Source organism: Solea solea, chromosome 19 (genome assembly GCF_958295425.1).
Source record: "Solea solea chromosome 19, fSolSol10.1, whole genome shotgun sequence".
Lineage (NCBI taxonomy): Eukaryota > Metazoa > Chordata > Actinopteri > Pleuronectiformes > Soleidae > Solea > Solea solea.
The window spans coordinates 20041641-20066338 of NC_081152.1; the positions used below are offsets into that span (position 1 = coordinate 20041641).

Below are 24698 nucleotides of genomic sequence, written 5' to 3' on the forward strand. Positions count from 1 at the left end.
TTAAATGTATATATTTTTTTACTTTTATTGTATGAAATGTTATTTCTCTTCATGTGAGGAAGTGAAAACGACAGATTAATAATGTGTTTGTTCAGTTTTAGCTTTAATTCGTCACATTTATGTGCTCACGTACATGTTTGCTGAGGTAAAATGTGGAGGTTTAGGATTCAAAAACATCAGTTTTCACGTTAGGAAACAAACAATGTCTGTTTGTTGGTGTTTTTCTCTTCAAATATTTAGAAATTCAGGTGGTTTATTCCCAAACCTGCCCCATCAGTTACTTAAAGCTTGGCTAGGAGACATATTTTTGTTGTTATTGGAACGTTTAATCTGTAATAACTTTTAGTTTTAGAGTACAAACATAAATCTCAGTGATCTCAGTCACGTGCAGATGAGGTCGATCTAAATCTTTTATTGATGACATTTATTTGAAATGGATCACATGTTCATTTGAATTCAACATTTTTGACAGTTAACATGTTAAAAACATGTTAGCTAGCTAGCACAACAGACACACAGTACAGGAGCTAAGTTAGCTACAGTTTGAGTTAGCTGAAATACAGCCGCACTGACAGCAGCGTAAGCTAATTATAAGCTGTTTTAAAATCATTTTTTTGTTAAGGGGAAACAATTTATGCTAAAACACTTTTATTTCAGTTACACGTCTATTTTGGAGATTCTTTCCAGTGTCGTTTCACTGTGTTTTAGTTTAGTTTTTCCTTCTTTGTTGGATGTCAGATGCTAATTGCGCTAAACAAATGATAAAATGTGTGTGAAAACTCAGACAGGAAGTTAGCTAAAATACAACATCACTGACGGCAGTGTAATTGTAAGCTTATTTAAATCCTTACTAAAGATCATGTTGTTGTAAAATGGTAGAAAATTTAAAGTTTATAAAAAAGTTATTTCTCTACTGAACAATAGTTATTACACTTTTATATTATTGTAGTTTGTTTCTCTTCTTTTTGTCGTCTCTTTGAAGAACGATGGTGGACGTAAACACATCATTAAGCTCCGTGTGTGTGAACTTCTTATAAGTTTATGTGACTTTATCCTCCGTGTTTTTATGTAAGTTACGTGATTCAATGTGTGTAAACACACACACAGTTCAAGAGGTTGTGAACGTTATCAGGAAGTGAGCTAAAACTTAGCCAAAACAAAACATCACTGAAGCTATTTTAAATCCTTCATGAAGGCCAATTTTAACAAAATAAAGTACATAAAGAACACTTATTAACGCTTACACTTTTATTTTTGAGACAATTTAGATTTCCAGTATCGCGTCACCAACAGGAAGTTAGCCAGACAGCTAATTATCGTCCATCTAAAGTCTAAATTAAAGATCACCTGATTGTATAATAGTGTTAATATTAAGAATATGACAGCGGTTACAATTTTATACATTTAGATTTCCATTGTAAATTTCCTCCCTTTTTATTCTTGTTTTTTCTTCTTTTTTTACATGGTTATTTATTATAAAACATGTACAATAAAAAGTACGCGCTGAACATCAGATACTTTAAATTTTGGGGAATAAATTTAGATTCTAGTTTCATTTCACTGTGTTTTATTTCGGTTATTTTATTATAAAGTACGTACAATAACGTGACCTTGATTCCTTTATTTTTGGGGGCATAAATGAAGATTTCCGGTGTGGTTTTACTTTAGTTTACCTTGTTTTTAACCTGCTCACCTTCCACATGCTCCACCTTTAACAGTCTTGTCTCTTTGCTTTTATCTGTGTTTCGCATCCACCGCAGGCGGCGGCGACAGCGGCTCTTCTCTCTCTCCCCCCCCCCCCCCCCTCTTTTTTCTAATTAATTCATTTCTCTCCCCCCCCCGTCTCCCCTCTCTCTCCTCCTCGTCTCCCTGCGCTGCAAGTTTGTTATTGCTATTTGTCAAATTTAGTTTGCTGAGTTGATGATTTACTTTGAGAAACAATTAAACGTCACTTGAGAGGAGAGCGTGGGACGTCTGTGTAATCAAAAGGAAATTAGGCATCAGTTGCTAACATTAGCAGGTTGCAGAGTGCCGTCTCGCTCGTCTTCTTCTTTGTTGGTGTTTTTGTTGGTGTGGGATTATCACTGATTTAGTTCATTTGTTGTTCAGGCTGATAGAGTCTCTGTCTGCTCCTGGGAGCTGTGCTGACGCTGGGAGACGGAACAAAACGCACACACGCTCTGGATTTATCAAGATTATCTCGCCAATAAATGGTCACAAAGAAACTGGGAAAATGAAGCCGTTAAATGAAATGTCAGAATGAGAAAGTTTAATGTTTTTTTTGTTTGTTTGTTTGTGCCTTTTGTTTTGAACATGAATCAGTTATGTGACACGCGAAGGAAAACTTTCAAGTTTTGTTTTTAATGAAGCGCAATACACCTGCAATACACCTGCCTGCCAGCTTACGTCTACGATATTTTAACAATGTCATTACTACTGTAGCTCGCTGTTCCACACACAAGAAAGTGGAGTTTTGTGATACAGTTCACTCTCCCTTTACCTCAGTGACACAAACTGACCACACGAGGCAGCAGTAGACCAGCAGCTCCTGTGTCTCTTTCTCTATGGACTTTGGTGTGGGGAGAGTGAGCGGGTTTACAAAGTACCATAAATGTCAGTTTCTTGTTAAAAAAGTTAAACAAGATAAAGGAGTGAACATATTCTTAAGATATTGTAAAACTAAGCTTACATAGATTGTATTGGGTTAGCACGTTGTCATAGTTTCTTATCTCTCCAAACCATCATTTGTAGAAAGATGTCATTAAATTGATAAAGTATTCTGAAAGCAAAACACAGGTTGTTGAAAATGCCTCAAAAATCAAAAAAATGAGATGGTAATTTCTGGGAAATAATAAGTCATCATCTCAGAGAACACTGCGGCTCGTGTCTTCATTAGCAGCTCGTTACATGATAAAGTGATGACAAATCCACATTTTTCTACATAAATGTTTCACCCTGAAACCATGACTTTATTTTACGTTTTTTCTCCATTTATTATTTATTTTTTAAAGTTTAAATTGAGAGAATCCAACAGACTCTATTTGTTTTGGTATCAGTCATCGGAAGCGTCGGATGAAGGAGCAAAAATTTAAGTCAGGGAAATTTTTCTACTCCCATCTCTCTCTCTCTTCTCTCTTCTCTCTTCTCTCTGCTCTCTCTCTCCCTCTCTCTCTCTCTCTCCCTCTCCCTCCCTCTCTTCTCTCTCTCCCTCCCTCTCTTCTCTCTCTCCCTCCCTCTCTCTCCCCCTCTCTCGTCAGCTCAGATGTGGTTGTGTTTAAGGTTGACAGTGTTAATTAAATGAAGCCACAGTAGGAGAGACGGCAGTCCCCGGTAGGCTGTGAGTGGTGGTGGTGGTGGTCCAGGGGAGTGGTTTGGTGAGCCCTACTGCCCCCTGCAGGCAGGTCCATGCACCACATGAGGAGCTTCAGACCCCTAACATGCAACCACTGAGGGCTAACAGCAGATCCTTGTGAAACCAAACAACAAAATAGTATCAATCATTTTCAATATTAATACCAGAAATCACTGAGTTTTGACAATAAGCTGATGTTTTTTTTGTTGTTGTTTTTTTTTTAAATAAAAACTGTTTTAGATTATGTTAAAGGAGTCTGGGGGGTCCTGTCAAAACATTTCCTATGTATTAGAATTATATCACAAAATTCCATTATGATAACAAAACTATATATCTGACAATATTTCTCCTAAATGTCCCAAATAAAAGTGTTTGTTTTGATAATGGAATGCTATATAGTTCACAATCATAAACATATTTATCATGCAAAATGAATCTAACAGTTGATATCAATTTGGCGGGCCACATGGAATTGACTGGAGGGCCACATGTGGCCCACGCACCGCATGTTTGAGACCTGTGTTTTAAGCAGTTAAAAACCGTCCACATACTTTTGTCTAATTTGAGTTCCTTTTCCTATATAATATATATAATAATATCATTGTTACCAATTACAAATAGTTTTTTTTTAAATAAATGCTTATTGAACTGTTAAATGATTTAAAATATTGCCGTTTTGTTTGGAGTGACACACATTTGTGTGTATGTGTGTGTAAGTGTGTGTACGTGTGTGCATATTAACTATGTACTTGGCTCGTGCTGTCCCACACACACGGCTGCACCGCGGCCGCCATTTTGTGTCAGATGGGAAACTGCTAATTGAATCACAAGGCATCGTTTGTGAGTGTGTGTGAGTGTGTGTGTGTGCGTGTGTGTCGTGAATTCTCACACAATGGTATATACGGTAGCTGCTGTACATACATGAACCTACACTTCACTACACATTCAACACGTCGGTTAAAAATGTGTTGATTTACTTGTGAATACTTTAAATTAGCATAAATGTTTATTTAGAAGTAAACAACTTGAGTATATGACGTTTATTTATTTTGTTTGATTTGGCTCAAACTACAATAAGATGAGACATTCAAGCAGAAAGCCTTTAATTTATCATGGTTATAATAAAAAAACTGGACCTTGATCTTTGTAGCATCAATGCTAATCGCCCACTGTTTGACTAAGGTTTAGCTCTGCTATCATTGTTAGCTTTTGAATCCTGTTTAATTCCATGCTTTGCTGTTGTTATGCTAGCCTTAGTGACCTGTTAGCTGATATAGGATTAATGTTAGCCTATAGCAGCACAAAAGCTGGTTTATACTAGTTTTGTAACATGTTATGTTTTGCTGAGACTTTAGTGTTTTCTTTTGTGTGTTTAACCGTTTAGCTAATGTTGGATTAAGATGCTTTATGAGAAACACAGTTAGATTTAGCTTCTGCCATGTTAGCTGCTATTAGATCAACAATACCCCATATACTACAACTGCTACTACTACTACTACTTTTACTTTTACTATTACTGCTACTACTACTACTACTACTACTGCTGCTGCTACTAATACTATTGCTAATTCCGAAGCTACTGCTGTCAGTTGTTGATGGTTTAAGATGCTTTAGCTTCTGCCATGTTGGCTGCTATTGGATCAACAATACCCTAATTACTACTACTACTGCTACTACTGCTATTAGCTGTTTTGGATGAGTGGGCTGTGCTAACCCCACAAATGCACAGTTTGTTAGCTACTGCCCTGCTGTCTCCTGTTGCATTGCCGATATGCTGTTTTAGTGTGTTTCAGTTGTACTTTTGTGTGTGTGTGTGTACAAATAGCGCCACCCTCCTAATGTCTGTTGACATGACGTTGCTACGGTGTTTTATGATACTGTGTTAATCAAATGGACTACATTAGCTTGCTACTTGGGGTACCAAGCTGTAATGCTAACTGCCAGATTATTCAGATTATCCGGTTGGACAGTTTTTGTTTCCATAAAATGCCATAAATTGGAAGAAGAAACCGATCAATAACATGTATTTTTTTTTATATTAATAACTACTGAAACGTAATATAACTTTATTTTATTTAAAAGTAAGTAGCCACACTTGTGCGGAAAACAAATACGTTTTCTGGTACTGATCAAGTAGCGACACCCACTAATGTGATGCTAGCCACAGTTTTTTGTTAGCTCATAATGGTTTCTGCTCGAGCGTACACACACACACACAGGCCACACTAACAAACAAGTCCAGTCACGTCCTGGCGTGGTTTTCCAGTCAGTCGTTGATGCCCAGCGTGCAACCTTTACTAAACCAAGGAGTCAAATTTTCCCTCTTAGTGCTCCGGCAATGTGAAATGACCTCAGCCTGAAGACGCCTGCGGCTGTTCTGTCCTTGTGAGGACATTTGGCTTCTACAAAGACCTCACACACACACACACACACACACACACATACTGAATGCCTGCTGCAGATGTTAATGTTCCCCAGTGCATTCCTGAGCCCAAATATTTGGCTGCAGTAACAGGCAGCAGAGCGACACAAATTTTGCTCCAAGGCTACAATGAATATCACATGTTGTCTCTCTATATCACACACACACACACACACACACACACACATACATCCGCCTGTAGATCTACATGTGGTAACAGATCTGCTTCATAATGTGTTAAATGTTTCTCACTTGTCTTTCTCGGCTGCATCGAAACGTCAAACTCCAGCTTTTTTTTCATTTGGTTTCTCTTTTCTTTTTTGCTTATAATGTGTTAAACTCATATTACTCACTGTGAACATGGCTGTGAAGGTGGTGATGTTCCTTCACAGGGAGATTTGAGACGTTTCAGGACAGATTGTTGTCATTTTCTTTCACCTGCTTGCACATGAGGTGAAATCATCCTTAAGTGAAAGACCAAATATTATTTGGAGAGTGATTCATGCCAAATTGCTGTGTGCCCTTAAAGGGATAATACCAACGACCTCTCATTATGTAACAGTATTGTATTGTATATGTTTGATGCTTTATCTCAGTGTTTGACGGCCTTTTCCAACAGTAAACTGAAATTTGTGTCACTTTGTAAACCGCTCGCTCCCCCACACCAAAGTCCATAGAGAAAACCAGCATTTTTAGCTCACACTGACACAGGAGCTGCTGGTCTACTGCTGCCTCATGTGGTCAGTTTGTATCACTGACTTATAGAGGAACAGTGCATCAACAACTCCTGTATGCTGTGATGTAGAATCACTGATTTTCTCCATGGGGTTTGGTGTGGGAGAGAGAGCGGTTATAAAGTGACACACACTTTGTTTTTGTTGTGTTTTTTGGGGAAAAGTCTGTCTAACAGCAAAAAATAGTCTTAAGATATAACATACTTTAGATTTTTACTACTAATTATCTATCAAATCTACTTTATTTTTGAATAATTCAATTTGTGAACATGCTCGAAAAGAAAGGACCGAAGAGATATAGAATACAGAATAAAAGGAGCAGAAAGAAAGAAACTGGATTTAAATGAAACAACAGGCTTCTTTATTGTTATTTTTTTTAAACCTTTTTATAATGAGATCACAGGCTTCAACAAAGCCTGCGCCTTAGCGATCTAAATATCAGCCTCATAAAACACACACACACACGCACACACATGCTGGTGGTGCAGATTAGCCTCATCTTTAATCATGGTTTTCATTCTGAGCACGCTCTGTGTGAAATATACCTGCACGCCACACAAACCGCTGAGCGGCTCTTTCCTCCAGCAGCAGGATTGACAGTGGCTTTTTGCACCAAATCAGGCCTAAATAAAAAAAAAGGATCTTAGTTTTTGTCAGTTGAGGCTCAAATTCTCCAAAAACAGAGTCCAGAATCATCATCGTTTGTTTTGATCAACTGAAAACATGATTCTGCTTTGTCTAGTTTGTCCAGAAAGCTGTCAGAACTATTACTGTTTCATGGCAGTTGTTCCCAAAGTTGGTATCTTTCAATAAAAAAGTGTTTAACTCATGGTGGCGCTAGAGTAAAGATCACGGGTGGTTGGTTAAAGTTGAGGTTCATGTTTGTTGGTGGACAGGTAGAGCAAAACTCTTTGTTCTGTATGTGCTAGTCCTACCAATAATGTAATATTACAATTCAGTTGAAAATTCCTCTAGCAATCATGTGACAACACTGGCTCCTCCCACTCTCAGGAGATCGGACTGTGATGGATGGTAATCCCGACAGTTAATGCACTAATGTTAGTTTAACATGAGTCCTGGCTAGGGTTGAACCTTCCATGTTTTCATTTGTAGGTAGTGGTGGATTTCCTCATACAGTCTCAAGCCTCAGGTTTGCATGGTTACCGTCTTCTTCATTGTCTCTTTTGAGCAAAACAGGAGCGTGCTAACAACTCGGCCTGAAAAATGTTAGTGCTAGAGGGAGCAGGTGCAGTCAGTGGTACAGTCCACAAAGAGTCTAACTGGAAATCTGCAGGTCCACCTGCCAAAATTGGTAGATAGTATGACCCGCCCCTCAGAAAGAAAAGTCATCACATCCAGCGAGTAGCAGATGAGCTTCTCCTAGCTGCCCTTTGAAGACAGAGATGATTCCCCAACACGGGGTCAGGACCCACAGATGGGTCATGGAAGATTGTCTTTGGGTGCCCAAAACTAATTCTGGAGAATTTTCTCACCCTTTACTCACGACTTAAGTGTCTATGTTTTGAATAACATAGCTAATTTACGAAACATCTCTTGGAATTGATTGGTTTATTAGATTTCATAGATATGGCTGTAAATTAGCCGCTACATTTTGCACAAATTGGCTCTTGTCAAGAATTTGGGTAAAAGTTGGTCCTCATGTCGAGAGTTTTGGAAACACGGGTCTACCTGCCCAACAAGGGTGGATAAAATTCAGTGGAAGTATTGTACATGTCCGACAATGGTGAGTTCCCTTTGGAGGACGTTGTCTACGTCAAAGGAATATGGCGCAATTTGGTAGAAGCCGCATAAAAACTGCAAGGGCTGAACCAAAATGTAGATGGTCTGGTGGGTACTTCATTGCTCGGGGAGGGAAGGAAAAATTTGTAGGTCACATTTAGTGGAACCTTTGAAATGGTACAGTCCGGTTTCTGTTCTGTGACGGCCTATGAAGGAGGCGGAGCCTGAGTTGAGACCAGTTGAAAGAGTTTCTATGACTGTTTTTGACTGTTGACCAGTATTGAGCATCTTACTTACTAAAGTAATTAGTTATAGTTACAAATTACTTCTCCCAAAAAGTAATTGAGTTGGTAACTCAGTTACCACATTTTAAAAGTTATTAGTTACTCAGCAAAGTAACTGACATTATTTTTTATGTTCTATAACGCTATTACATTCTTTAACATCCCATATGTCAAAGATGTTTATAATACCTGAATGAAGAATAAAAACCCTATGTACAGTATTTAACAAGTCACACGTTACATATACATTCTTTCCTTTTACCTTGGTAAGGGAGAAGTAGTGTCGATATTTCCACTTAAAAAACGCTACGCTTCCCTGGCTCGTCGCCATTGTCTTAGAGCGTACAGTGAGACAGCGTGAGCAGGTCACCTGTCCACCCAGCCTATCATCATCGCATTTGCAACGGTGTCGTCATCAATCATCTCCACGCCTGATCTCTCCCGGCAGCTGGTGTGTGGCTGTCAGATAGCCCGACACCGCTGTGCATCATTCAAGTAACGCGCCACTTTACATTCTCAGTAACGGTAACGGCGTCACAATGATAGGAAATTTAATTAATTAGATTACTCCGTTACTGAAAAAATAACGCCGTTATACTTAAACGCCGTTACTCCCAACACTGCTGTTGACTCTGGAATATTCAACACTCTGATCAGAAAAAGATCTTGGGCAGCCCATAGGCAAACAGAACTTGGCTTGTGACCAAAGGGTTGCCAGTTCAAGTCCCCGGCAGCTCGAGTGCTGTGAGTACCCATCCCCATTGCTCTAAATTGACCCCAGCCACAGAGGGGCCACATTACAGTGTACTCCTGGTGTCGGTCCCAAGCCTGGATAATTGGGTGGGTTGTGTCAGGAAGGGCATCCGGCGTAAAAGTCTCTGCCAAATCAAATATGCAGATCATCTGCTGTGGCGCCCCCTAGAGACCTAGAAGCCGAAAGAAGAAAGAACTTCTCCACTTTGTCTCTAAAGCCATTTTTCCACCGAGTGGAATGGTTTGGTACAGTTTGTGTTTTTTTAAAATGACCCTTCCTTTGGGGTACCAGAGTAAAAATGGTACGGTCAGGGTGGGGATGGCTCCACCCATGACAGTCAGCTGATTGGGCAACAGAACAACATCACTCCCTCATGGCTGGTGTTGCCTGACCCAGGTGCTTTACCGTTCCAAATTGTACCAGACCATAATGGACACATGGCTTAAAATAACCTTAAAGTGAGTTTATCCACCTCCTCTATAACTCATTTATTCTACAAGTACAGAAAGTTGAAGTAGGAATGTTGTTGTTGTTGTTGTCGTCATAGTTACCTGGTAACCCCTCCCTCTCTCCCTCCCTCTACCGTAACACTTCCCTCCAATTTGTTAAATTTCTCCAAATCTTCCGTTTGTTCGACTGAAAAGGGAAAAAAAATCACAGAAAAATCACCATAAGGGCTGCTTTGCATTTTTAATTAAGAAACTAACATATGAATATATTTGCATATTATTGAGTTGCAGATTAAATCATGCATACATAATTAGTGTGCAACAGCGCTCGCTCACACACACACACACACACCTTCCTCAGACAAACACACTTACACTCCCTCTCCCAACACTTTTGATACTCTCTCTCACTCACACACACACACACACACACACACACACACACACACACAAACACACACACACACACACGCACGCACGCACAGAGTTTGTGTTTTGGAGGAAAATTAGCGTCTGATTTTTCGATGTCAGAATTGAGGCCATGTCAGTTTCTTTTTTTTTATAAATCCTGATTACACACAGACACAGACAGACAGACACAGACAGACAGACAGGATGAAGAACTCTCTTCGTTTTTCTGTCTTTTCGCTCTGATTCCGTCCGTCTCTCTGCGACGCCGCGCGTCACGCTGTTTTTGATCATTCTTCTTCTTCATCACTCGTGTAAAAACAAAAAGCTCAATTACTCAGCGAGGAAACGTGAATTTGTTTGAGTTGTTGTAAAGGTTTTAATTCAATGTAATTTAATAGAATGTTATAATGATTAAATAACATGATTTAATAATGTCCTGTTTGCAGTTTAACTTGTATTGATATCTTTGTGAGGACATTTTGTCTGTTCCCCACAACTTTAAAGGGCCTTTTTCAGAGTGAAGATCTGGTTTTGAGGTTAAGGTTAAGGGGCTAGAGAATGCATTATGTCTATGATGTGTCCCCACTAAGACATACAAACAAGTGTGTGTGTGTGTGTGTGTGTGTGTGTACAGGCTGTGAGGACACATTTTGTGTGATATTTTTGTCCATTTCTCACAACTTTAAAGGACTGTTTGTGGGTTAAGACCTGGTGCTGGTTTCAGGGTGATGTTAAGGGTTAAGGCTAAGCCTTAAGTGTGTGTTTCAGGTATTCCTCATGTTGTAGGGACATAAATCTTTTCACCCGGTCACATTATGTGGACGTGTCTTCGTTATGGGGACAAAAATCAAGTCTCTAAAACATAAATTATTATGTTTTAATCTGTTGTAATATATAGTTAGGTGTCTGTCTGTCTGTGTTAGTGTGTGTGTGTGTGTGCGTGTGTGCGTGCGTGCATGCGTGCGTCTGTGTAATCTCTACAAAAGTAGAGATTATAATCCAGGCGTCATAATGTCACAGAAAGTCCAGTCGGTGTGAGATCAGGATGAAGTGTGAGATTATAATTCAAACACACAAAAAAAACTACTGTCTTTAGGGATGGAGTGTCGAAGGAAAGAAGGAAAGAACGAAGGGAATGAACGCTAAACGTTAGGAGTTGAAACGTGGTGTCAGGAGAAGAGAGAGGAAATGAGGAAGGAAGGAAAGACGGGAAGGAAGGAAATGTGTGGAGGGAGATGAACAGAGACAGAAGGAGAGAAGGAGAGGGCCGTGAAGGAAGGAGAGAAAGGAAAGAAGGAAGGACAGAGCTTTACAGTAAAAGAAGAGATGAAGAGAGGAGATAGAAAGATAGAAAATAAAGAAGGAAAGAATGGTAAGGAAGGAAGGAAGGAAGGAATTTGTCTGAGAGAAAAAGGAGAATAAAACAAGCATGTGTGTGACCTTTGACCTCGGAAAGATTTTTTTTGTCTCTGTTCCACCTTAAACAGAAGAGAGGACATGGAATAATCTGCACCACCTTAAGGTCAAAGTTCATTCTCCTCCTCTTTTCTCCTTGTCACCTCACCTCTCCTCCTTCCTTCCTTCCTTCCTTCCCTTCATTCCTCACCGTCGCCTCCTGCAGGTTTGTGGACAAAATTAAAAACGCTGTCTCGGCTTCTTTGCCTCAACCGGGTCACTCTTTTTTGGGTTCTATGTTTTTCTCCCCTCTCTCTCTCTCTCTCTCTCTCTCGCTTCATCCCGTCATCCTTTCATTTCCCATGCAGTCTGGTTGGTACAATGCTGGGAGCCAGCCAGCGCTGCAGACAGATGGTCCACTTATTAGATGTGCATCAGTCCTCCCTCCTCTTCCTGCAGCTCGCTTTTTAATCAAATTAAAGCCCGAAAGAAGAGAGAGAGACACAGAGAGACAGAGAGAGAGGGACACAGAGAGAGAGACAGAGAGACAGAGAGAGACAGAGAGAGAGACAGGGAGTTCGGGGAGGTCTGCGTTCTTGTTTTGGACTCCATTATTTGTTTGAACAGGATGAATGATGACAACATTAATATGAAATTTGGAGACTCACTCAAAGTCTGTCTCTTTTTTAAAGGGACGTTCCACTAATTCCACCCGTGGAACTGTCACTGTCACTGAAACCTCAGGAAAGTCTGGGTCTCAAAACAACGGCAGCCATTTTGGCGACGCCTCAGAGGAAGTGAAAGTGAAAAGGCCGCAAATAAAAGGTTTTAAATACAATAATCAAAAACCATCTTTATATGGGACATACATTTTAAAAGTTAAAATGCTAATAAAACATTTCCTGTGACTATTTCAAAATAAAAGTCTCCGGACCAACCAGATTATTTAAAATATTATGTAAAACAATTTGGTTAAAAATGCAACATATTCTTAGCTCCGCCTCTGTCTGTCATCACAACTGCTAATATCCAGTCCAACTTTATTCATAAAGCACTTCAAAGCGACCACATTGCTGTGCAGAATAATAAATAAAAGACGTGAAAGTTCACATGATGCAATGACATACCTCTGAAAATGAAAGCAAAATAAATGTGAAGACCTAAAACGTGGGTAAACGTAAGTGAAATACGATAAAACGCAATAAGAAATATCACAAAATGAAATAAAATTGACTTTTTGCGGCCCAGATCTGGGCCCAGACCCTTATGTTGCCAATGTGTACACATGAGGCCAACCAAGAAGTAAGAGTATACTGTATAGCCACCAGGGGGCGACTCCACTGGTTGCAAGTTTCAGCTTGTTCTTGATTAGAACACCATGTCAAATTTGTAAATTATGTTCATATTTAAGATAAAATAGACGAAAATAAAAGTGTTTTTTATATGGAAGGTGATCTAGTTCACAATAATAAACATATGTATGATGTAAAATGATTAAAAAACACAGAAATCACAATATAACTTGATATTAAGTCATAACTTTGATTTTTAAAGGTCCATTGTGAAGGAAATAGTGACATCTAGTGGTGAGACTGGAGACTGTAAACGCATTAGTCCTTGTTTGTGGGTTTCTGCTCATGTTGTTGTTGTTTCCTTTACGTTAAAATTAAAGTACAAGTGTTTTTGTTTGTAGAAAACTTAGTTTAAACCTCATTTAATGAGAGTTTTTTCGGTCCAGTAAAAAGACGACGGTGAAGCTTCTGTGCTGCTCTGAAGTTTACTTTTAATTTCCTCGACAGCATCTGAACACTGTGACTGACATTTACTCTGAGTCACGTTCAAACAAACACTGACGGAGCTGCTCGTCTTATTGTTTTATCACTTTTTAATCCACGTCAAACAGTCGCAGTCGCTCGTGTCGGATTTAAGTTGCACTGGAGTTACGGCCTTAGTCTGACGAGAAGCAGACTTTTAAAACACATGTAAACATGTTAGTCTGACTGAAGTTATACGGGATTACATTCCTCAAAGTCGGGCTAAAACACACAGATTATGCCATTGTTGGAATCCACAGAGCTAATAACCAGGAATTAACAGGCGACAAAGAAGAAAATGTGCCAAAATTTATGACTATACTTTTTTAATTGATTTTATGCTCTGTTAGCTTAAAAGAAGTGGATATTTTTAAGTGAAAGGATGCTAGGAAGACATGCTAACAACTAGCTCCATGCTAAACCATAAAAAAAAACCCGCTTAATGCTAACAGGTTAAAAGAGAGAGTATCACCACCTAGTGTCACGGCTGTGTTGCTGCACCGTCAGGTGGTCTCTATGGTTACCATAGCAACCCACTTTATGTTGTTGATGATTTTTTTCCCCAAAAAAACCCCAATAATTAATAAAACGAGAACTTTACAAAAGTTAAGAATGGAAAATTTTACTTTCATTTTTATTCCTATTTAATTTTATTTAACACAGGTAATCTTAATTAAACATGTAATTACTGATCGCACAGAGGAATTAAAATAAAAACAAACCAACATTCCTTAATTTAAATAAAGAGAAACAACAGGTGAAAAAAGATGTAAAATATATAAAATGATAAATAATCATAAAATATTTATAAAAAAAGAGAGGAAAATAAAGTATATGAAAATGACTGATATACTTTTTTTGTCTGTTAGATAGAACAAAATTATATTTGGTTTATATCAGGGGTTTCCCTCTGTGGCCCACTGGTGGACATCACTGGTACTGCAGGTAGACTAAAAAGAAACATAAAGGTTTTCTTTGTTCTGAGGAGGAAAAAAAGATAAAATAAATATATTTGATTTTCAGATCATTCATTCATGATGGAAATCAACATGTCTTTTTTAATTTAAATATGATTTGTTTCTTTAATATTTTGCTTCATTCTTGTTGTTTGTCAATGACGTTGGAATACGTGAGATGAACTGACGCTGATTTAAAGTTTGATTTTTGTACAATTTAAATGGAAAAAAAATAAAGTTTAAATGTGACGGCATCAAACCTTTTAATGTGAGGACAAACAGAGAAGGAGGAGAGGAAGGAAGGAAGAAAGGAAGGAAGGGAAGAGTGAGGGAGGGAGGGAAAAAAAGAGGGGACGAAGAGAGAAGCGGAGGGAAGGAAAAGACACAAGGTTAGGGAGGACATAGGGAGGGAGGAAACACGGGGAGGAGTGAGGGGATAAAACAGGTGATGAAGAATAGAGGGAGAGGAAGAGAGAAAGTAGGGGAGGAGGAAACAAGAAACAGTGGTAGGACAATAGGAGGGAGGAAACAAGTGGGAAGGTGAGGAAATAAATGGGAAGGAGACATGAGAGAAGAGGAGGAAACAAGGAGGGAGGAAACATGAGGGGAAGGGAGGGAACGAGTGAGGTGATAAAACAGGTGATGAAACGTGGTGGCAAGATGGAGAGGAGGAGACAAGGAGAGGACGAGAGGAGAGGAGGAAACCAGGTAAGGGGGGGACAAGAGAAAAGTCTCGAGGAAGGAGGAACCAAGATGAGGAAATAAGGAGGGAAGGAATAAGGAGGATGAAAGAGCAGGAGTGTGTGTGCGCGTGTGTGTCAGCAGTGGAAAAAGTGAATATTCGGCTCAGTTCAAAGGCAGCGCGCGCGCGCGGGCGAGCGCGTGACAGACAGGGATGGCTTCCAGATTTTTTACTGTGGAAAGTTGAAAGAGTGTCGGCGGGCGCGCGTGCGTGTCCAAGGCAGCAGCAGCAGCCTCCCTCCTCTGTTTCCCGTGCGCGCGCTTAAGGGTGCGTGTCACAGAGAGAGAGAGAGAATGGGAGGGGCTCTCTCTCTCTCGCTCGTTCTCTCTCCCTCCCCTCTCTCTCTCTCTCTCTCTCTACTTTGCATATTGCGCGTGCCTCGGCTCGGCCATATGGGAAAATGCAACTGAAGGAATTGTCGGCGGGGAAAAAAAAAAACACGCGCAGGCAGGAGGAGCACGCGACACCGGAGCGCGAGAGAGTTTGAGATCATAACAAGCGCGAGCGAGAGAAGTTACAACAAGAGGACAAACAAGAGGAGAGAGAGACATACAGAGAGAGAGAGAGGGGCGGGGGGAGCGTAAACATCAACAAACAACAATAAACAAGGAGAAGAAGAAGAGGAAGAGTGTTCCTGTGGATCAGTGGAAAGATGTATTGTGCGTACACGATCCCTGGGATGACAGGCAGCTCACTCATGTACTACTACAACGGCAAAGCGGTAAGAGAGAGAGACACAGAGAGAGACAGAGAGAGAGAGAGAGAGAGAGAGAGAGGTGTGAAGGTGAAGAGTTGTCGCTTTTTTTACGCACCAACTCAACAGCGCGCGCCACGGTTCCGCTTCTGCCGCTGATGCTGCTGCTTCTGCCGCCGCGCGGCAAACAGCGCGAACGGACTGTGTGTGTGTGTGTGTGTGTGTGTGTGTGAGAGAGAGAGAGAGTGTGTGTTTATTTTTGGAAAAGAAAAGGTGTGCGTGTGTGTGTATGTGTGTGTGTGTGTTGGACAGACTCTCCTGAAATGTGATGAAACGTGCGTGTTTACAGTGTGTGTGTGTGTGTGTGTGAGCGCGCGCTCTCGTGTGTGTGTGTAAACCTCAGCTGTTTTTCCGTAAAAACCTTCTTTATTCTTGTTTATTTTTCTAATTTTCTGCTGCGCTTTTTACTCACGCGCCACTTTCATATTTAAAAACGTCTTCATTTTTTTGAAAACCAAACGCTCACGTGCGTTTGACGCAGCCGTTAATTTGCTGCTAATTAATGTGGAAAAATGCTGTTGTTTTGTTTTGTTCTTAAAACAAATTGTGCTAAATAGTCATTTATTTCGTTTTTAATTTCACTTTGGATTATTCTCACACTCACACACACACAGGAGAATCATTTACCTCACACATGAAACACATACAATTAAAAACAAAAACACACTCAGCCTTTTTTAAAGAGATTTCTCATCATCATTTGTTAAATTCTCATTGTTTTAATTAATTCATCACAATTTGTGCTTGAAGTGTTTTTTAATCTTATAAATACATCATTTACATAAATTTAGAATACATGTAAAGACTGTGTGTTTATGTAAATATGTAAAGGTGCAGTATGTAAGATTCTTACTCTCAATTCAGGCTTTAAATAAATAATAATAAGAAACACTGAAGATAAATGGAGGGGGGGGGGGGGCATGTTATGTGTCAGTGTCTGACCTTCTGTGAACCTGTCACACACACACACACACACACACACACACACACACACACACCTGCAAAAAGTGGAGAAAAAACCTGAAGAATTTCACGCTAAAAAAGCAGAAATCGCTGCAGGTGCAAATGAAAACAGAAAGACTGGGATTATCCTACACCTGTCAGTGTGTGTGTGTGTGTGTGTGTGACCTTTGACCCGTCATGGCTGCTGCTTTCTACAAGTTCAAACGATGGCGAACACGAGCAAAAGCCTCGGGAAACGTTTCAATCTGGAAATATCATTTCAAAAAAAGCACTGACACTGATTTTAAATAAAAATAATTGTTTAATTTAATATAGTCTTTAAAAGCATAAAAAAATACTACATTTTTTTACAGAAAAAAAGACGTAGATTTGAACCTTTTCGTTGATTTAAATCCGTTTTCCCGTCGTGCAAATATTAATATGTACATATGAGCTAAAAACATGCGTGACATACATGTTTAAAAACGTGTTTACTCAAATATACACCTTTTACAATGGTTGTTTCATATATGTATGTTATATTATATAAGTCAAAATAAAATAATCCTATGTTAATCCCACCATGAGGTAAATTTACATTGTCACAGCAGCCGAGACGGTCAAACGCAAAGGTTATAAATAATAAAACGTGCATTTTCACATATATAAAAAAATACACTATAATATACAGTAAAGAAATATATGTAAACATAGGATTACACATTTTTGTGAATGACAGTGGTTTAATTGCATGTATTTATATTTGTATTGAGTTACATGAGGTCGAGTGACAAACATCAGCATTTATTTCACATTTTAATGCACTTTCAGTGTCTGTGGAGAGAAATAATATTTTTTTAAATGTGATTATTTGTGGACACATAAATAAGGTTTCTATTTAAACGTGTGTGGGCTCCTCCGTGCAGCGGCGGCGGCCGTCGGCTTGTCCACACACCTTCTCCTTCTTCTTCATGTTTGTCCCCGCTCTGTCGCCGTAGCTCCCGGCCTTCTTTGTATCTTTGCTCAGCCTTAAGTTGTTGGGGTTTTTTTTCTCTTGGATTAGAAGCTGCGGGGCCTCGCTGTGACACCGGCCGGAGCTTTTGTTTTAAGCGGCTGCGGCTGCTGGATGTTGCCGACGGTGTTGATCCGGTGCCAAACTCCGTTTCTGTCTTCACTTTAACACCCGACCCCCCCCCCCCCCCCATTAATGTGTGTGTGTGTGTGTGTGTGTGTGCGCATGTGTATGTGTCACAGCTCATTTGGTAAAAAGACAGAAAGAGAAAAACACGTAGAAAATCATCAGAACTGTGGTTTAAAATCGACGTCTCGCGGTTCTCATGTGGTGTTTGAGTGGCTGCTTTGAGGTGTTTTTACTGTGGTGGCACGTTCACGACATACAGTGTGTGTGTGTGTGTGTGTGTGTGTGTGCGTGTGTGTGTGTGTGTGTGTCACAGCTCGTTTAGTAAAGAGACAGAGAGAGAAAAACACGTAGAAAATCACAAGAACCGTCACTTAAATTCTACGTATCACGGTTTTTACTATAGAGGCAGATCCAGGACTTACAGTGTGTGTGTGCGTGTGTGTGTGTGTGCGTGTGTGTGTGTGCGCGTGTGTGTGTGTGTGTGTGTGTGTCACAGCTCGTTTAGTAAAGAGACAGAGAAAAAAAAACACGTAGAAAATCATAAGAACTGTGGTTAAAAATCTACGTATCGCGGTTCTCGTGTGGTGTCGGAGCAGCTGGTTCACACAGTGTGTGTGTGTGTGTGTGTGCGTGTGTGTGTGTGTGTGTGTGTGGACCTAAATCGGTTACACACACACATGATGGGGGACGTGTCTTCTTTATGGGGGACAAAAAAGAAAAAATCAAGTCCCCATAAAGTTAGGTGAAGGTTAGAGGTCAGGGTTTGGATCAGGTCAGCAGTAATTATGGTTTAGGTTTAGGAGTTAGTCTCCAGGAAATGAATGTAAGTCAATTTTAATGTCCTCTGGAGTCATGGAAACCAGCATGTGTGTGTGTGTGTGTGTGTCACAGCTTGTTTGGTAAAAAGTGTTGTTTTTAAAAAAAATCTCTGTATCACGGTTCTTTTTGAGCGGCTGGTTGTTACTGTGGAGGCAGATCCAGGACATACACACTGTGTGTGTGCGTGTGTGTGTGTGTGTGTGTGTGTGTGTGCGTGTGTGTGCGTCTGTGCGTACGTGTGTGTGTGTGTGCGTGTGTGTGGAGGTATAGGAGTGGAAACTGGGGCAAAGTGGTTGCCGTGGCGGCGGCAGCAGAATCAGTAGCAGCGAGCGATTGAGCTCCGGCCCCTGGTGAGACCACACGGTGGTGAAGAGGCTGAATCTACGGGGCTTATTGGGGGGGGGGGGGGGATGAGGATGAGGATGAAGAGGAGGAGGAGGAGGAGGAGGTGCGAGGGCCGAGGCCTGAGCTCCGGTTAGCTGCTGTCGGCTCGCTAACTTAAGCCGCGGCGGCTTAATGAGGCAGCAGAAAAAAGCTGCGGCTAAAACAAAAGGCCTCATTTAAACAGCGGCGCAGGCAGCAGGCTATTGTTATGCTAACACTGCATTTGAATATTCAGTAAGTTTTAATTAGTAGAGTCCTGAAGACGGCTGCCAAAAACTCTCTCTCTCTCTGTCTGTGTGTGTGTGTGTGTGTGGAGGACACACACACACACACACACACAAACTCTCATTCCTGTTCATCTGCTGCTTATATTTTTTTTTTTCTGTCGCCACAAGAATTAATGACTTGTTTTTTGTGAATGTGACTGAGTTAAAAATCACACCACATGTTCACCAATTTAAATATAAAGACTTTTATTATTTCTCACGTTCAGTGCGGACGAGCAGGTGCTGCTTCACAGCCCGGGCCCGGGCCAGGTCAAAGGTCAAAATAACATCAGATTTTTTTCATTGCGCTGAATTTCTTTTTAAAGAACGCAAAAAAATCGAGTTCATTTCATAATAAAATCATCAGAACGATGTGAAGATTTATGGATTATTGTTAATAATTATTCATTTTTTAAAAATATATATAAATCACATGTTTTCACACCTTCAGCAGCAAATATGCAAATGTGTGTCGTTGTGTGTCGATGCTGGCGTTAAACAGGAAAGAATAGCGTGTGTGTGTGTGTGTGTGTGTGGACATCCTGCCTGCTCAGTGGGCTGGAATTAGAGCACAGCGTGTTATGCAATTATAACTTTATAAATAGATTCACAGTGTATGTGTGTGTGTGTGAACACTTTACATTTGACTTTTCTTCATATATGACCCATTTACCTGTTAATGTGTGTGTGTGTGTTTTTCCTGTCAAAAACACTAAACTGACCTTGTCAGAACCAGTAAGTCCTCATGGAGACCTAAACCTGGTCCTAATGAGGCAGAACCTCACGGTTTAAGTTAAGGACTAGAGCTTTGAATCGTGTTTAGATTCAGGTTTGGGATTTAAACGCTTAAATGAGTTGAAATCAATATTAAAACAGCTGCGTATTCAATTTGGTAACTGATAATCAGTTAATAATCAATAATTAGACTCAGCTCTGAGGCATAAATGCACCATAAAGCATAAATAAAAGGAACATTTTCAATTTTCATAATAAAACACGTTATTGTTCAGTCTGTGCAGCCTTTACCGTCATCAATAACGTCAGAATTAGAGGATATTAAGTTATAAAATTGCATTTTTTTGCCTTCATCAGATTTCTGAGCCACAGAAAAATAAATTTTTATGACATTTCCTCCTCCATATTTACGGTGATTTAGACGCTTTAATCAGCCTGAAAACTGCTGATCATGTGTATGAATTTAGTGATAAATAAAGAGCATTTCATAGATTTCATTGATGACGAGCTGGTTGTGTAAACAGACACTGTGTGTTTTTATAAATCCTTGACCTTAATGTGTGAGGTCTCAGCTGCCAGAGACACACACACACACACACACACAGTCAAACACTGAGTCGTGTGTGTGTGTGTGTGTGTGTGTAGCCGGGACGCAGCCGAGCAGAACGTGTCGGCATTCTTTGGATAGTTGGGAATTTCCACCCTGACCCGTCTGTCCGTCCGTCCCTCCGTCCGTCCGCCTGTGTCTGAGCCGCAGGTTTGATTCCCGGCGTTTTTTTGACTGAGCGTCTGCCAGCTGTGTGTGTGTGAGTGAGCGAGCGGACCTGTGAGCGTCAGCTGGCACGCGGTGGTGGAGCGGGGATGGTTGTCTGGCGGTAGGTTTTTTTGGTACGAGCAGAGCTTTGGCAGCCATGTTAGAGAGGCAGGCGACGACTGTGACCTGCACACTGGAGGCCTTTTGGCTCATTTGTCTGAATCTCACACTCACGTGAACGCTCCTGTTGTATGTGGAGGTCGTGATTCACGGGGATTGTGAAGTGTAGTTGTGTAGTTGTGTAGTTGCAATTCCAACTCCTTCAAAGTTCCTCGTCACAACCCGATTCTTCCTGTCGAGACACTTTACAGCGGGTTCAGGTTCGATTAAATGATGTTCTATAATGGTTTGAGTTGTTATTCTTCTAACATAAATACACATTTTGAGTTTATTTTTTGTTTTATTAGCTGTTCTGAGAAAATAAAATACACACATTTATGTTAGCTGAAAAAGGCACCACTTCCTTTCAAAATAAGAGCCCCTAACACCTGCTTTTTTCTACTTCTTCCTGTGGAAACCGTTTGCCATAATGCGTGGCAATAAAACTAGCTTACTAGTCTTTGTTTTCATAAAATAAAATACACTTTTCTAACGTCACTGTTGTACTACATTCAAGATGGCTGCTCCTAGCATTAACACTGTAAACACTGCTTTTTTTTAGCACTTCTGTTGCTGTTTTGTGTATCACACACACACACACACACACACACGCAGAACTGTCCTACCAATGTCTGTAATCACGCTGCTAGTATTTGTATTCATGTATGAAACACCATTAATGTGTTCATCAGAAAGAGTAGAGCAGCTTGGTCAGTGAACGTACAGTAGCAACAATGCTAAGACCTTAACAATGTCGTTTTTCTGGGTTTTTGTGTTGACACTATACCACCAGTACTTCTACTGGTGTGTGTGGACATGTTGCTATGCTGTTAATTATGTGGACAAGATTAGCTTGCTAGTTATCGGTAGCTTGCTAGTTAGCAAACTTGGCTTTAGCGCAAAAATTGATCACCTGATTTTGTGAAGTTCGGCACACACTTCACTCCGTGTTCACTCCAGCTTTTGGACGGCGTCTTATGTCGTTTTATCTTGTGGTTAGACGACATTTTACAAGTTTGTTGCAGCTCACTCTCGTGCACCAAAGCCTATAGAGAAAATCAGCGTTTTTAGCACACGGGAACACAAGGCCTACTGGTCTGCTGCCGCCTTGTCAGGTCAGTCTGTGTCACTCAGGTTCGTCTGAATAAAGGATTTCAAACACAGAATTCACTCAATAACACATGTGAACTAACTGACGGAGACAGAAGTGGACCAACAACTCCTGTGTCCCTGGGATGTAAAATCGATGATTTTCTCTATGGACTTTGGTGTGGGGAGAGTTTTGGCTGGTTTTACGAAGCAAAACTAGCGTCACCGACGTCTAGTGTTGAAATAAAGCGTCAGATGAGAAGCAAAAACCCTGATTTGACTTTAATGTCGCATTTATTCAGTGTTTCAGTCTCCGCTGCAGTTTTCATGGTGTGAAGTGAACCGTCTTGGTTCTTCTTCTTTGTGTCATGTGTGATCTGGAGGATGTGGCTGCTACGCGTCTAATGCTGGGAACACTGGTAATTTTCAATGGTGTGTGTGTGTGTGTGTGTGTGTGTGTGTTTAAGCTTATTCTCATATGTACTAAGCGCAGGCTTCACAGCAGAAAGGCTCGCTTAAGGAAGTTAACATTTTTGGCAGGAGAATAAAGAAAAGCTCAGTGTGTGTGTGTGTGTGTGTGTGTGTGTTTAATGTTGAGCCCCTCCGCTTATACACACACGCACACACACACACACATAAAACCTACCCCAGTCTTCATTATCAAAGTGGAAAATGGGGCGGTTGTCATTTTGTTACGCATGTGTGTGTGTTTGTGTTTGCGTGTGTGCGTTTTAGTGGGTCATTCATGCTGCGGTGAGCTGTCGGGGAGGCTGCATGCATTCACCGATAAACACCGGACAGCTGTCGCACTTTAAACAACAAGACAACAAAAAAGTGTGACACACACACACACACACACACACAGAGCTCTGACGGTGGCTAACAAACACGCTAACTGAGCGGACATCGTACGCTTTTAGCACCAACGCACGGTCAAACAATCTTAGTAAAAGTTGTTTTTTTCCGCATCTGTTTAATCACACGTCATCATTCTTGTTTACTTTTGTTATAAAACAACGAAACACGTCGGCAACTACGCGCCTGAAGCTAATGCTAGAGCTAACTGTGGTGTTATTTTGAATCTGAAAAGTTACCCTAAGTTACGTTCCTACTTCTAGCCAATCATCTGCTTTCGATCATAGAGGAGAATATCAACTTAATAAACAAGATTATAGAGATTAATAATCTATCTTTTTATACCAAGTATCTCCTGAGAAAATATTGAGCTCTTTTGACTTTTCATCGGAGGCAGATTTATTCCCCAAAAAGATCATTTGCTCTCTCATCATCATCCTGCTGTTCCTCACATTCATTTAAGATTAGATTAAGATTATTATAATTATATATACCTTTTTGTTATTTGTTTCATTTTCTACGCACTCCGTAGAAAACTCTTATTATCTCTTATTATGATCACATACCATGGTTTAAATACAGTTGAACAATATTTCTGAATATTGTACCACCAGAGGAAGCGCTTGTACCACACGCCACAGTTTGAGGTTAAATGTGTCATGTCTCTGGATTTAGCCATAAAAACATTTTAAAAAATCATGTTTTGGTGAAACCTTGTAGAAGAATACCTCATTAAAAATATGCTTTAAGGTACAGAGTGTAGGATCTAGCAACATCTACTGGTGGAGTTGCATATTGCAGCTGAATATCTCTCACCTTGTCTAATGTTTTAACCCAAACATTAGTTTGTCCTTTAAAATCAGACTATTCCAACATGACGACTTCCACAGAGAAGACCTGCTCCACTTTTTTGGCCAAATGAAAATGGGACTAGACCTTTAAAATCTTATTTTGGGGCAACTTCACCAAACTCTGTTTTTTTTAACATTTTAAAGTCATATTATAGCTTTCTGTCCATTCATTTAGACGGAAACTGGTGTTGTTTGTCTGAAATAGCTGCATGTTAGCGTAAACAAGATGGCTGCCAAGTAGCAAAACACACAGTGATGGATTTATTGATCAACAAGGACGAAAATATCGCCCGTTTTACGTAGTCTTTTTCCTTCTAATCCCGCGTTAAAAACCAACCAACAGAAGTGAGAACATGACGTCCTCAGCCAATAACTTTTCTAACTCTGGAAGTAGAATTCACAACCGAAAAGGAAAATAGGAAACCATTCACATTGTCTGACAGAACTGAGATGGATTAATGGAAGAAAAATGAAGTGACCCTCTTGAGAAGTGGCGTTCTCAGCGGCGAGCGGGCGCAGACGCAGCCCCGTAAGAGGCTCTAATAGCCAACATATGGACGCTCGGCGTCTGCCAGCAACACAATCAGGACTGCATTATTTCAGCCACACTGGAATAATAAAGGAGGCAGATCAAAGAGCTGATTACTTCAGTACTGCAGAGCTGAAGCAGGATTCTTTTCTGTTTGTTCTCTCTTTATGTCATCTTTTACTGCTCTTTGTTGTCTCTCTCTCTCTCTCTCTCTCTCTCTCTCTCTCTCTCTTTGTACGACCAGGTACACACACACACACACACACACACACTCCTTTCTTCTTTTAAATCAACACCGTATGGAAGCTGCACAGTTTCTATCATCAAGGCTATAGATAGCTAGCTAGGTCAGTAGATCGCTATCTAG

At 40.4% G+C, this 24698-nt stretch overlaps 1 protein-coding gene across 10 annotated transcripts in view; it reads left to right on the forward strand.

The window, feature by feature from the left end:
* Window positions 1-24698, forward strand: part of LOC131446031 (transcription factor 4-like) — a 166106-nt gene that overhangs the window by 85474 nt on the left and 55934 nt on the right. Inside the window, exon 1 of one of the 10 annotated variants that reach the window (XM_058616930.1) lies at window positions 15439-15774. The exons of 8 other annotated variants lie outside the window; for them this stretch is intronic. In XM_058616930.1, the coding sequence (XP_058472913.1) occupies window positions 15706-15774 (69 nt within the window). In that variant the 5' untranslated portion in view covers window positions 15439-15705. Of the gene's footprint in view, window positions 1-15438; window positions 15775-24698 lie in introns of those variants that run through there. One more of the 10 variants, XM_058616932.1, reaches the window with a different exon arrangement.